At 42.5% G+C, this 14735-nt stretch overlaps 1 protein-coding gene across 1 annotated transcript; it reads right to left on the bottom strand.

Annotated features, from left to right (window-relative positions):
• Positions 1-2876: 2876 nt before the first annotated feature.
• On the bottom strand, positions 2877-14437 carry LOC133140239 (serine/threonine-protein phosphatase 2A catalytic subunit beta isoform-like). The gene is made up of 7 exons (XM_061259956.1): positions 13836-14437; positions 10688-10897; positions 10072-10245; positions 9166-9255; positions 6428-6589; positions 4766-4884; positions 2877-3585 (listed from the first exon to the last, which is right to left on the bottom strand). Exons 1-7 carry the CDS (start codon positions 13935-13937, stop codon positions 3513-3515), a joined length of 930 nt encoding a protein of 309 aa, XP_061115940.1. The 5' UTR covers positions 13938-14437; the 3' UTR covers positions 2877-3512.
• Between the last annotated feature and the right edge of the window lie 298 nt (positions 14438-14735).

Below are 14735 nucleotides of genomic sequence, written 5' to 3'. Positions count from 1 at the left end.
CATGATGTGAAAAACATTAATTGAAAGCCTACACAGCATTTGTTACATATGAACAAACCATGACGACTGTAGTTCACATTGTTATTCAAATTAGCCGCTGCCTGGGAAATGGCGTCAGCGTTGCATAAGTCCAGGAAAAGTATATAGTTATTTTATGTGGCTGGGAGAGGTACGCGGATTGGTACTGGAGGGCAGATGCCTTGTTTTGTTTTTTGCCTCGCATTTGTTAGAGGTTGGCGTGAACCATTTTGCCTCGTCTGACAGCAAAGCAAAACAAAACTTGAGGGATTATAGAATTGCACATTGTTGTCACCCAGACCGATCGCAAATTATTCCCCTTGTAAAACGTATCTCCTCCAGGGTTGCGTTTCCAGTTCCGTTCCCCTCATGCGTAAATTAGCTTAAGTCAACGTAAAATCGCCAGGGTGGTCGCCAAGCTTTCTCTGTTGGTTACTATCTGCGTCCGTTATCGTAAGTTAAGTCGCCAGCGTGGATGCCAGGGCCAGTTGTCTGTTACAGGGCATTCTTCAGCCAGTGTACCGGGTGGGCTAGGGAGCTACCACGGTGGTCCTAGCACATCTCCAGGCCATCAAATGAGCGGACAGCCACCGAGCAGGCGCTGGTTGACTTCATTGTCAAGGAGCGCAGGACAGAGAAACGACTACTGGTACGTATGTGAGGAAACAAAGGTGGATAAAATGTGTTCTGTGAGGTATGGACTGTGTTGCTTTTTCTCTGCATACGCAGGCTGTGATCACTGGAAAGGAGCCCTCCGAGTGGCTGAAGGGTTTCCAGACAAAGTCACCTCAAAGAGTCCCAGTGTACCTAGACAATGATGTCCAGCAGGACCGGTTCTACTACCTCGAGACTGTCCTGAACAGTACATCTGCACAACCTTTTATCCAGGATCACTGTTCATTCTAGAGGTGTTGTTCCCAGAGGTGAGACCGGTATCGCACACAATGATGGGATCAGACTTGATGAAGTGCCTGGTTTCCCATACCAGGCTGTCACCGGTGCACTTTCTGCTCTTGGGAAGATGACCCTGCAGAAGACAGGGGAGGAGTTATTCGCAGGCACACCGCTCCAGGAGAGGCAAGGATAGATTTTGATTATTTGTTAGTTGGGTTCAACCTTGATGTTACCATGATCCATTTGACACCTCTTATTTAATCCCTGTCTGTTTTTGTGAAAAAGACGCGTTTGACAGGAAGGTGGAGAAGGATGCAAAGATAAGTGGATTACTTTAATTTTCTTTCTCTGTGCACTGTTTCTGCCTGCTGTATGTTAATGTTATTTTTCTTTATTATTATTTTTGTTTGAAATAATTGTGCTATATTGCAAACAATTACAAATACATGTATTTTGCTCAAATGTAAGACTGAGGTTAATAAATAATCATTCTGGGATTGCAATTGTTTTTGGAATGAACACAAGCATGCACAAACCTCACAAAGATGTGTTTTACTTCAAACATAATCGTAGGTGAGAGGTAGAAGGGTGGGACAGCAATGAAGCAATTTGCTCTGATTGTGACATTTATGAAAACAATTCGGTGATCTAACATGCGGAGAGCCAGGACGGAAAATGAGCATGGATGAAAGTTGAAATATTACAAAAAGCATGTCTTTGAGACGGTGGATCTCACTCCTGGTCCTGGAGGGCCACAGCGTCTGCTGGCTTTTGTTGTTACACAGCACAACAAAAGCAGCGGATTAAACTTAACTCGGGTCACCTGGTTTCTTGGGTCTGAATCAAGGAGAAAACAAAAATCCACATCTACCAGTTTTCACTTTCTTGAACTGCCAAAGATTTGTAGCTATAAAGTGGAATACATTATGGGTTTTCTTCAATGTTCTAATGAAAGAATGCTCAAAATATAGTTTACATATTAAGTGCTACGTTTTCAGATCTTTGCAAGGTACTATCATTTCTCCCCCTTTCTGCCACTGTTTTTATTTTTATTTGAGATGGGCACAATTCTAGCTGGCAGCAATTATTAAAGGTACAATAGGTCATTTCAGACTAACGGTAAAGAGAAGAATTGCAGCAAAAAACACCCTCAAACCATAACACTGTTTATCCCTCCCCGTTCTCTGTGAAAGCAATGATGTTGAAACGTCATTGGCTGAGGCAATTGGAACTAATTTTCAACCAATGTGCTTGAATTATTGTACAGCTGTACGATAATGTTTTGGTAGAATGTCAGTGCGTCAACATGCGAGTGAGCCTGTTTCAATGATAGGAAGGAATTTACAATTGTCTTGTAACAATATTTTACCTTTAAATCTGGACCTCGAATCCAAATCTGACCCTGGTCTTCTTTTCTCCCTGGTTACTAGCTGAACAATCAGTGCTACCGATTGGCCAGACCATCTTCACACCTGACTGGTAAAGGGACCGTGATTTGACGATGCCTGCATACTTGGAATGTTTGATTCTGTTGAAGGTATATTGCAGAGGTACACAGCAAGGGCCGATCGTGTAGCGCTACAGGATTTTGCACCAAATTCTGCTCTTAATTATATAATTAGCTAAATAATGTCTTGATCAGACATTTGTATATGCACCAGCTACAGCTGCAGACTGGAAGTGTATCCTAAAGATTATACTGTTCTCAAATACAGGAGTGAACCAACATAATTTATAAACCAGTCAGAAAAATACATTAAGGGAACCAGCTCGTAGACCAGCCCTCCAGGACCAGAGTTGTGCACTCCGGGCATATTGGCAGGTGAGGATATGATGAATGCCTTTATCTGTTGTCGCCATTTTCCTTTTGTTCATTTACAGAGAGTGTGAATGGAATGCTTGATTTTTAGAAAGTTGCATAACAAATGCTGTTCCCCGTCACAATCACCACTCAAACAAGCCAGTAACCTGTAGCGTGTAGGTCACGATCAAAAGTACTTTATTTGTTCAAATACACCAAAGATGCAATCACTGCATGACAAATTTACAGGAAAAAAAAGGTACAGTAAACTCAAATGGTAAGATCAGGCAGTAGAAGGGGAAGGGACCAAGGGCCCTTAAAAACGAAAGCAAAGAAGAGCATTTGCAGGAGGAGTAAGTAAGCTCATGGGTTGTAGAGAGGGAGAAAGCTTGTGCATCGTTATAAAAGAACATCCTAGTTCACATGCCCAGCATTGCTACAACTCAAAATGAACACTTTGCCAGTCAAGTTGAAAATAGCAAGTTGGTACACTTTCCTTTTGTTTTCAATATCATACAATCCAGAACAGAAACAACATTACTACCAATAGTATACAGCAGGCAATCTTTCACTGTTGAGCTGAAGGCTATATGGGACACTTGCAGTACGGAGACATGGGGCATTTTGTATGTGTACTAATGCTTATATGGCACGTTTTGGTCCATGTTAGTGCTTTAATGTTATAACATATCTCACAGATTTGATTCTTTTTAATATATATGTGATCAAGATTTTAATTTTTTTGCTTTGACAAATTGCTGCAGTCCTACACCAAGCCAATTGGGGGCGCTGCAGGCTTTTATAGGAAGTAGTCGGGGGTGCGGCGGGTGACGTGGGGCTCTCCGCGGCGAGGTGCAGGGTCAAACTGGAGGCTGTGGGGAAAAAGAAAACACGGCAGGGTCACGGAGGGTCACGTGGGGCCCCAAGAGAATGCAGCGCGGCAATTTAACATGAATCATAGCGCTTGGAGAAAGTGCAGCCACTCACACGCAGCCACTCACACGCAGCCACTCACACGCAGCCACTCACACGCAGCCACACACACGCAGTCACTCACACGCAGCCACACACACACACACACACACAGTCACACCCAATATGTAACTCACGGATTACCGGGTGCTTATTATAACCCATCTTCATATTCCCAGTGTAGCATTCACCCCTTTTTACGGTTGAGGATTTGACACCTTTTTTTGTTCCCCACAAGCATTCTAATCCTACTGTATCGAGTGTGTCCTCATTCAATCGCTGAATTACCGGTGCTCATTAAGAAGTTACACCATGTTCCTAATTAGCGAGATGTCAGTGGGAAGACGGAGTAGATTAATAAGGAAATGTAATTATAGCCTCAACCATTTGAGCTCAACGCAGACCTGTACTGGAGAAATCTACAGCGTGTCAACTGAGGCAAGGAGTGTGGTATCAATCAAATCACATTTAACAGCCTGTACCTTTCCATGTTGCTTTCTTTCTGAGAAGCAAATGGCAAACCTGCTGAATCAGTGAACCGGTCGTCAATGTGTAAGCATGGATCCTTTATAACAGCGATGGTCAACCCAGGTTCTGGAGAGCCACAGGGTGTGCTGGCTTTTATCGTCACCTTAAATATAATAACCACTTTAGTCCCCAAAAAAAGTGAGGCGAGTTAACTGTATAATTGACTGCTCCATTAAGTGCCAACCTCTGCCAAATAATGTAAGAAACAAATACACTGAAAGGTTTAAACTAGGGATGCATATGGCTGTTGAAAGGATAGTTGACTTTCTGGAGCTTTTGATATTCTATTCTCTTCTATATTCAGTCTTAGTCTATGTTTTTGATTGGCCTGGAAAGTTTTTGACCAAGGTTATTTCAGAGACTTGCAAACGTCATGACCTGCTCACTTCCCAAAGGCTGCCCTACGGGCATTGACAGGTCTGTGATGTAAATAAAGTGACAGAATGCAGCTCATACAGCAATGGTCACCCAATTATCTTTACCCCCAGAGACAAATGGCGCTGTGGATAAAGTCTTAGGGTTAAAGAGATCAGGCAGTACACAAATACTTACAAAGAGTATTTAAGGGTATCATCCAGCTCCATGATGGCAGCCTGGTTGCCACAGCGATAACAGTAGTTTGGCGCGCTGAAAATGGTGACAACATTTCGGTCATGGCACCAGTTGTAGCCCTGAAAGAGGAAAAAAAAAATTGTTTTTGGTAAATTAAAATCCTAAAACGTACATTTCTTAACTGTTCCCAAATACATTTAAGAATTCAGTGTAGCAATCAAATCGCTACTTATCCCAACAACGGCTTGTTTCCGCTTTACTTTTTGTTACCAGCATCTATGCCGACCACTTCATTGATTCTAAGCACACTCCTTTCTACGTCATTTAACAGAAGAACGTAAAAAAAAAAAAAAATTGAACAAAGGGAGGGTAATTGACTCCGAATGGGTAAAATTATGGCAAATTCTCCCATCCCGTGACAGGGTGTGAGGACTGTCAGCCCGGTCATGATGGAGGATCAGAAGTTGTTCAGCTGTAAAAGAGTAGCTGTAAGTTGGCACCTCAGATCCCAAAAGCAGTACCTCATCTCACACCTCAACAGAGACACTATATCAGGGGTGTGCCACTATGGTCTTGGATGGTCGCAGGGTGTGTCGAGTTTAGTTTTCATCTTAAAATCCACAACTCGTGAGCCGAGAGACCAGTGCTGCTTAATTCCACAAATTAACCGCTTCATAAACAGCACACCTTAAAGCCCAAAAGCTGTACACCACTACACTATAATTACTTTGAGCATAGAGAATGAGGTCAGTTGGCCCACATTTACTTTTGGTCCAAAAAACTTAAAACTGCTCCTTCTCCGGGAGCGTAATAAACATCGATGGCCAACGTGTTCAGTGTAAAAACACAGAGAGGAGCGATTAACTCCAGCTCTCGTAGTGCTCAACTTGACTCAACCGAGTGAAAGTGTTTATAGCCTTTTGAATGAGTGCCGGACTCTTCCCGCTCAGAGACTCGAGGGTGGAGACAGGCACACTATAAATAAACTATAGCAAACAGCCTTCCTGAATTATTTATTCCTGTTAAACAGCTAACTCCCGCGGAGCAGAAAGCTGTAGGAGCTCTGTATCGCAGAGCCCACGACAGACGACTCCAGATCTCCGCATGCTCTGGCAGTGGGTTTGTGGGTCCAGTTTCAAAGGGAACCTTTCAGCAAACGATGGCGATTCGTTCAGTCCACCGTACATACGAGCGTGAAGACACAAAGCAAAGCCAGGGTCAAACGGCTAATGAACATTCCAGCCTATCGGAACGGGCGTTACCCTTGACGTGGCCAATCAGTGCCCCCGCCACAGCTGCAACAGGCAGGACCATTTTACAGAAGTTTCATCTTTTCGTTGAAAAAAATACAAAAAGTGTACTAATATTGATATTTCTAAGCACTTAACCAAGCTGCAAATGCCACGTGATAAGATTTCTCCCACGACGAATGAACGTACCAATTAAGAGCGGAAGAGCTCGTGCCTCAGCTACATGGGAAATGTAAATTCTTCATGAGATGTAGGGATGCAGGCAAACTTTTAATAAAGCCATTTTCCTTCCCAGGCAACAGGACTTTGACCCAAACCGCAGCACTGAATATCCGTCCCAGCACTAGACATAATGTCCTTCAGTAAGTCTCACCGTGACCGTCTGGGGTACGTCACACGGGAGTGGGCTCACCTCCATGACGAGCTGATGGGCGCGGGACACGAGGGTGAGGCCGTTGGCGTGGTTGAAGGTTTCGGAGATGTCCTGTCCGAAGGTGTAGCCGGCGCCCCTCGGAGAGATGCCCCAGCCGCCGCGGTCGTCCGGGTCTGACCACAAGAGGTCACACATTGGGCCCTGGAAGACAGGAAGGACTCTCTGAGGACTCTCTCTTTTTTTTGACTTTGTATTTTTACCGCAATTGTACCATCGATTTACATTGAAAATGGGTCTGAATGACCTAAACTGGAGCCAACCGCACTAGTGAGCATGACCTCACTCTCAGCATGACCAGGAAATGAGCTTCAAAAAAGGCCATTTGGATCAAATCAACTTCATTTGATTTTACACATTTTCAGCTGTCACTGAGGTCAATGAAAGACTTCTGCTCACCCAAAGGTTACTACAAACAGAGTCAATTATAGGGGACCAGACAGCTCTGAAACCACACCCAGCTTCTCAGTTGGTCATGACTGAGCACACAAAATCCTGAGCTGTTCCCTCACAACTCTACATGTACCATCTCGCTCTAACTTTAACCACTGACCCAGATCGAAAACAGGAGGGTGCAAATTAAGGACCGCTTCAGCTTCAACATTAACATTGCGGCAGAAAAGATGGAGGCAGCACCTTCTGCCTTCACAATAATAAATAAAACAAAGCAAGAATTTTTGAATGGGCAAGTTAAATAAGTGTGTGCAAATGGCCAGGCATTAAACTTAAACCATCCCACTAAATAGACCTTCACTTGATAACTTCAAAAACACCTCGAGCAGCACTTTCCCCCCCCCTGTAATCACTGAAACATCTGTTTCAGTCATTCGCAGGGGGTGAAGCATGGGGTTTGACCAACACGTTTGTGTTTTCACTCTCGACTGTGACGATGACAGCAGTTTACTGTAAAGAACAGGGCTTTCTCCCGAGTATTGTTCCGGCTGGATGTTGGCTTTGAGGCTGGTATGAATGTGCAATTGGCTAGCTAGTTTATGCAATACAATTTGTTTCCCTGCAATATGAAGGGATACAAAACAAGAAAGAACAATATTATTATATATACGTGAAGCACCCTTTTCACTATTACCACATTCAGAACTAGAGGTTTAATTTTTAATCATTACATTTTGTTCATTCAATTCATGGAAAAGCTACATTCAGAATGTGACCTGCAGTAACACAGCATAGCAAAGATTGTTTGAGTGAGGCTCCCGGTGTGCTGTTACCATTCACCATAAAGGTGCTGACGGAGTTGTGATAATGTGTAAGAGTCAACAGACAATGTGTAAGTGAGAGCGTTGGGCTTCTCTGTTGTCACAACTTTAACCAGCGGCCAGGAACGGGGAAGGGGGAACTAGAGAAGAGATACCAGTTCAGCGTGCTTCCTCCTGTCTACTTTGGTGGAACAAGGAGCCCATACACTCACCGAGGACTTTTAGGTATTTTTTAGACTTCTAGATTTCTACTGCTGTAGCCTATCCACTTAGAGTTTTGATGCATTGTGTGTTCAGAGATGCTCTCCAGCATACCACTGTTGTAATGTGTGATTATTTGCGTTACTGTCACCTTTGACCAGTCTGGCCATTCTCCTCTGACGTCTCTCATTAACAAGGCATTTCTGTCTGCAGAACTGCTGCTCACTAGATTTTCTTTTTGTTTTTTTTGCACCATTCTTTGCAAACTCAAGAGAGTGCATGAAAATCCCAGGAGATCAGCAGTTTCTGAGATACTCAAACCACCCTGTCTGCCACCAACAATCATTCCACAATCAAAGTCACTTATATCACATTTCTTCCCCATTCTATTGGTGATGTGAACATTAACTGAAGCTCCTAACCCGTATCTATATGATTGTATGCATTGCACTGCTGCCACACAATTGGCTGATTAGATAATCGCAGGAATAAGTAGGTGTAATAAAGTAAAAATGTTCCTCATAAAGTGTGCATATATGTCAGCATGTAGGTACGTAGGCTATGCTTGTGATACACAGCTCAATGTCTCTTTTACAGAATTGGAGCTCCTCTACTCTGAGTTTGAACTACTATTCTCAATCTGATGTCATCGCTTTAAAGCTACATCTAGCATTTTAACCTTCCGTTGTACAGGGGAAGTCTTTTTTGATACCATTCTTCTGAAAATGCATTGAACAGGGTAGCCCACTTGTGCATACAACGTTCCCACAAGCTTTCGAGATTTTTTTTTCAAGGACCATTATCTACAATTTTCCGCAACCAAATGGCTGTTGAATTGCTGATATGTTCAATTCATTTCAAAGTCAGTTTATGACTAACACGAAACACTAACCAAAGCAACAAAATCCAAGCGCTTTCAGGCACTTTATTCAAAACTCAAGCATTTTCCCAGCATTGGAAACTCCACTTCAAAATTTCAATGAATTTAGCACCTTTCTGAAGCCTGCAATATTTTGTGACCTATGTACCAAGTTTGAATGTTTTCTCACTTTAAAAAAGCAGAGCGAAGAGGCGCCCAAAACATCCATTAGGATGAATACACAAGCTAAAAGCAATTTAGTCCTAGATGAATGCTAATTATATTGAAATGATACTCCAAGTATCTCAAGTTCTCATGGTTTTTACAAACAGGTACACAGGGGATACAAAGATTTACTTTTAAAAAATAGTTTCAACTGAAAGATAAGCTTTTGAAAAATAAGGATGAAGTTGACTGAAAGGCACTGCTCCTGCGTGGTAACTGACCTCGTGTGGAACTTCCTGCAGGCGGTCCAGAGCCCGGATGTGATCCAGTGTGTCTATGGAGGGTGAGAGTCCACCATGCAGGCAGAAGATCTGCCAAGGGAACAGATCAACTGTCAATGGTCACTGGTCATCGTTTCAAATTTCCCACAATGGTTTCTTAAATAATGAGTTTTGTCTGACCACAACACATGGAATATGTCTTGTGAAATTATAATGAAGGTAAATCAAGGCTGCCAAGTGGCGATTTAGAAAAATAACATGCTATAGCTACTCAGCTAGTCTGACAATGGCTGACCAACAAATGTTTCCGATATGCACATGCTGGACTTAAGCATTATTTTTTCCATTTTTCTTTTCTTTTCATAAAAAAGCCTAACTAGGGACGGGAGTTGGAAACTAGCAATAGTTATAATCTCTGTATGCAGAACATCAGCTACATGAGCCTGGTGTAAACTAGCAATAGCTATAATCTCTGTATGCAGAACATCAGCTACATGAGCCTGGTGTAAACTGGCAGCAATGATGCTATGTCTCTTGGCACTGTCCCTACTCAAATTAACATTATAAATAAATAAATTAATTAAAAAATTAAAAAATCCGGAAGAACCATTTTTAACAGTGCTGAAGAATCGTCCCAGAGGGTGTTTAATTTTAACTGAACTCAAACTGACAAGAGGCATTGAATGAATTCAAAATATTTGGAGTAGACCGGAGTCGATATTTAATCCAACACAAAGACAGACGATGCCATCAATCTATCGATCCTTCTGTACCGAGGCGCGCACAGCACCACGACATTATTGCAGTTGTGTTTGTTTATTTCTTTTGCTCATTCCGACCGCGTTTTACATTTGTTTTGTCTCGTTTCTCGTGTGCGAACGGTATTTGACGCACGGCGGGGCTCACCTGTCCGTCCACGAGCGCGGTGAGCGGGAGATAGTCGAAGAGGTCGGTGAAGTACTTCCACACGTTGGCGTTGCCGTACTTCCGCAGACACTCGTCGTAGAAGCCGTACACCTGCGTGATTTGCCTGCTCTCGTGGTTGCCTCTCAAAATGGTGATGCGCTCTGGGTAACGCACCTGGGGAGGCAGACGGGGTTTAACATCATCCCCTCACCAGCTCCACGGACACGGACACGGACACGGACGGCCCGCCTTCGTGCTTGCGTGGTGAGGAAAAAAGCACTATCATTCGATTGAGTAAGATCATAACGTGGGGCGACAGTTAATATGGAGCAGCAATAACATTCTGTAAATAGTGATGACATTTTTGCCTTTTGCAGCAAGGAAGGAAATATACTTCCGATAACATTCAGATTCAAGTAACAAAAATGATCTTAGTCTGGCCATGATGACAAACAAGAGCCAAGACAACCACGCTGCATAGCATTATTCAACCAACCAGAAGATAAATCAAGGTCTCTCTGCAAACCGCACTCTGGGTGAGCAAACAAGATCGTTGTTTTCCCAAGAACTGGCCCCTCCCCTCCGAGGACCGTGTTTTCCGTAGCGCCGAGCCTACCTTTAACGCCACGAGGAGCGTGACCGTCTCCACCGAATAGTACCCTCTGTCCACGTAGTCGCCCATGAACAGGTAGTTGGTGTCGGGGGACTTGCCCCCGATCCTGAAGAGCTCCATGAGGTCGTGGAACTGGCCGTGCACATCCCCGCAGACCGTGACGGGGCAGCGCACCTCCTGCACGTTCGACTCCTTGGTCAGAATCTCTTTGGCCTGTGGCAAGACGCAAAGATGGGTCAATCTGCAGTGTTGACTTCAGCAACCATACCGGGGGTTGACTACAATTCTGCCATTCCTAACGGATGTGGCCTCATGATTTGCGGTCAATTGCACGCAGCTGACTTATAATGCGACCGTACGTTGGGCACACAAACTGATTTAGCACAACTCTGAAGGACTACAGCAGATGGAATATCCTACCTCTGGTTACATAACATTTTTGTGCTATAAAAATCAACATTAATCATAATGCATGCATTAAAAATATACACAACACTGCTGTGTGTCAAATATATCTATGTTCGACACAGCATGATTTTATGTACCATCTTTACTAACATAATGCCATGCTGTACTGTGGCCAAACAGACACAAGCTAATAAAACACATGGGTAATTAAGAGTTGCAATGTGAGAATAAGCAGCATTTAAAGTGCATTAGATTTTTTGATAAAGGCCTGTCACACAGCCAAGATTCAGAGCAGTGAAAATGCAGTATTTCTCTACCATATTGTGGTACTGGCACAGCACCCCTTGCAACAAAGCTTTCTTGGCAAAACATTCTTAACAAATGAGGATGTGATGTAATACAATCTGCCATAAGCAAGCCATTCCAAAAAGTGATCTCCATGGTGTTTTTCTGAAACAGAGTGAACAAAAATAAAAGCCTTTAGTTTGTCCGATAGGGTGAGAGAAGTTGCGGTAACAACGTGCCATAAAGTTGGGTGCCACTATTGACAATTTAATATCACCAGATTATAATGCAGACATTTTGTGGTCGCCAGGTTACTCACTAAATATAGGCTTATTAATCTTGTGTGTAATTAGTCTAGTAGACACACCCTTAATTGAGACTTTTTCCTTGACACTGATGTTTGTAAGCAAATTTAACAGTTATCGCCAAATGTAAACCACTAAACGAAATAATATGGGCTAGGGGCAACAGAAGGACACGACATTGTAAGCATGTCTTTCAATTATTGCATTTAAACTATAATAAATAGCCAAGACTGGAACACGGAATGACTGAATTATGTTAACATAACACAGACACAGGAATATAATGAGTGTTATTTGCAGTCGCTCCATTATTGGTTTTTCAACCTTTCAAACAATCAGGCTGATTTAGATTAATGTGCTTTCGTGCAAGTTCGGTCTCAGCCGAAGAGCTGCTCCTTATGACATGTGGGTTTATTCTCCGTCAGACTACAGATGGGTTTCCGAGTCTCTCGTTCACATTAAGCAGTAGCAGACATTAATTATTTCTTGCATGTGATGTTACCTTGACGTTGTGAGGTTATATTTCTCGCACATTTCAGTTTCACTGAGAAAATGCCACAAAGACCATTTCATTGCCAGTGAAGTACACATCGTCCACAGGGTTGCTATTTAACCACCAAAGAACAGCAGAAGGCATTTGTTCACTGTCACAGAGTGAGGAGGTTCTCATCCACCCAACACACTCTTCAAGCATTTTTGACATTCGAAACCACTATGGCTACAGCTGACTACTGCATAATATTGAGTTTATACAACTCTACCATGCTGTAAACTGGGAAATACACAGGGCTACGAAAGATGCCACTTGAAATGATAAGTACAGCAAAAGGACAGGGGTCACAGTCAGATAGTGTATGTAAAATTTTCAATATGAATCAGTGGGGTTGTCTCCCCCCACTTTAAACAGACTACGTTTGGCATTGAATGTGATATTCTTCTTTTACTTTTTAAGATCTTTAATTAATGTAGATAGCTTGTTTTGATCACGTCAACTAACAAAATCAGAAATAGTGCTGCATGAACAGAGATTCCTCCACCATAAAAAAACAGGCAAGCATTGCTCAGCTGAATGGCCTGTTCTCGCAATTACCTAATGTTATGTTATTTTATAACCAAAACTAAACCTGAGGTTTTCTAGGGTGGATGTTGGTGGTTGCCATCTCAACTGTGTGTATTTAAATACTGAGGCATTAATTTCACAAGTATTCATTACATATTACATATTTTTATATCCGCTGGAAAACAGCAATCTCACAAAACAAGTAAGTTATGTACTAAGAAATTACAGAACTCACACAATATTTTGAATCAATCCTTTTGCCTGACATTTGTCAAAATGACAAGTACATGGAATAAGACATTGCGATATTTACCAACCATAACATGAGCCAAATGTTGCATAATAGTCATCTTTGGAAGGATAATTTACCCGATTTTGCCGTTTATACCCGAAACTCGCCATTAATATTACAATATATAATAAAAATAATATGATAATATTACTATCGGCTAATGCTAGCTGTTGCATGGCAAATTGAAAATAGAGTTGTTCAATAGACTAACGTTAGCTTGTTTTTGTTTTGATCATAAAATCAGTGATGGCGTAATGCCTAACGTCATTGTTAGGTAGCCGCTTGTTTTGTAATTCTGCATTGACTTACAAACTCGGAAAGAGATTTGAAGATATTGTTCAGCTAGCTAAGACTAACGTTAGCCTAACTTACCAATTTCATTATAGCTAATTAAACTGCCAATTTAGCACAAAAATAAGCGCAACTATCTGTTAAGCTACCAATTAGTTCGTCAATGCAAACTACTAATTTAGCAAGCCGGTTAGCTAGCTATGGCTAGCGCTAGAGAAGTTAAGTTAGCTCAAATGTTCATTTGACAGTTTTGGCACATCTGCAACGTCAGAATAGTCTATTTTGTCAAGCTAAGGAAGGTAGCAATTAACGTTAGCAAGCTAGCCATCAGGCTGGCCCGCGAATGATGTTAGCTAGCAGGCACCAGAGCCTCTGGCTGATATAACGTTAGCTAGACTAAACACAATGCTAAATGGCAGAGTTGCAACACTAGCGACTGCTACCTAGCTTTGCTAACGTTAGCGAAGTGGCCAGCAACTACGACGGCAAAAGCGTAGCTAGTTAGCTTACCTTTTCGCAAAGCGTCCTCACTTGGTTTTCCGTCAACTGCTTGCATTCATTCAGCTGTTCGACCCATTGGTCCAGTTCCTTTGTAAAAGCTTTTTCGTCCATTTTGAAAAACACACCAATTTTGAATAATTGTAATAAGGTGGTTCTCTCTTTTGTACAAGCTAGCTATATTTAGCTAGATTTTAACGCAAATTTTACTCCTTCAATTTCTTAGTAGATTGCCTATAATCTGATAGTATACTGACGTTCCGAAGGTATATCACGCTAAAAAGCGGGCCAAGCCTTTCCCTATCCCTATTCGTAGTTAATTAGCAAGCCTAGCTAGTGTAGTGGGAAGAACACACCGGTCCAGCGGGTGTATCACAGGGGGGGCGCCGCAAGAGCCACACAAGCTGCCTCCCTTTTTCCCTCCGACCTACAGGGGAACTCAGCTATGTAATGGCCGCTTGCCTCTACGCTCTCCTCCCCCAGTCGTCACTGCACTGGTATTTGCTCACTGCACGAGCCGGAGGTTTCGGATCCCGGAAAACTCGCTAGAGACGGTTTCAGCTTAGCTACATCCGTTTGGTTCAGAGGAGGAGCTGCGCATATCCACTACATCTTATCAAATATGGATCTTATGCGACATGTGCGTGTGTAATAACCAACCTATCCAATTTATGTGATAATCTGTTATTGTGCACAGCAGCGCTTGTCTATGATGGTGTGAAAGAATATACGCCCTCTTGCGACAAAGAAGACTAATAACGAGTGGAAAGTGATGATTCCCGAGAATAAAAATGGTTGGTGACTAATAGAAATCAAGCCTTAATTGTTCGTATTCAATTACAATTTAAGATGAAGCATGTATATAATATCTCACTTTAAACTGTGACGCTAATGTTAGTGAAATGAGTATCT

This window comes from Conger conger, chromosome 11 (assembly GCF_963514075.1).
Source record: "Conger conger chromosome 11, fConCon1.1, whole genome shotgun sequence".
NCBI classification, from domain to species: domain Eukaryota; kingdom Metazoa; phylum Chordata; class Actinopteri; order Anguilliformes; family Congridae; genus Conger; species Conger conger.
The sequence above is the reverse complement of the archived record's forward strand: the minus strand, read 5'-3'. Positions and strand labels throughout refer to the sequence as shown.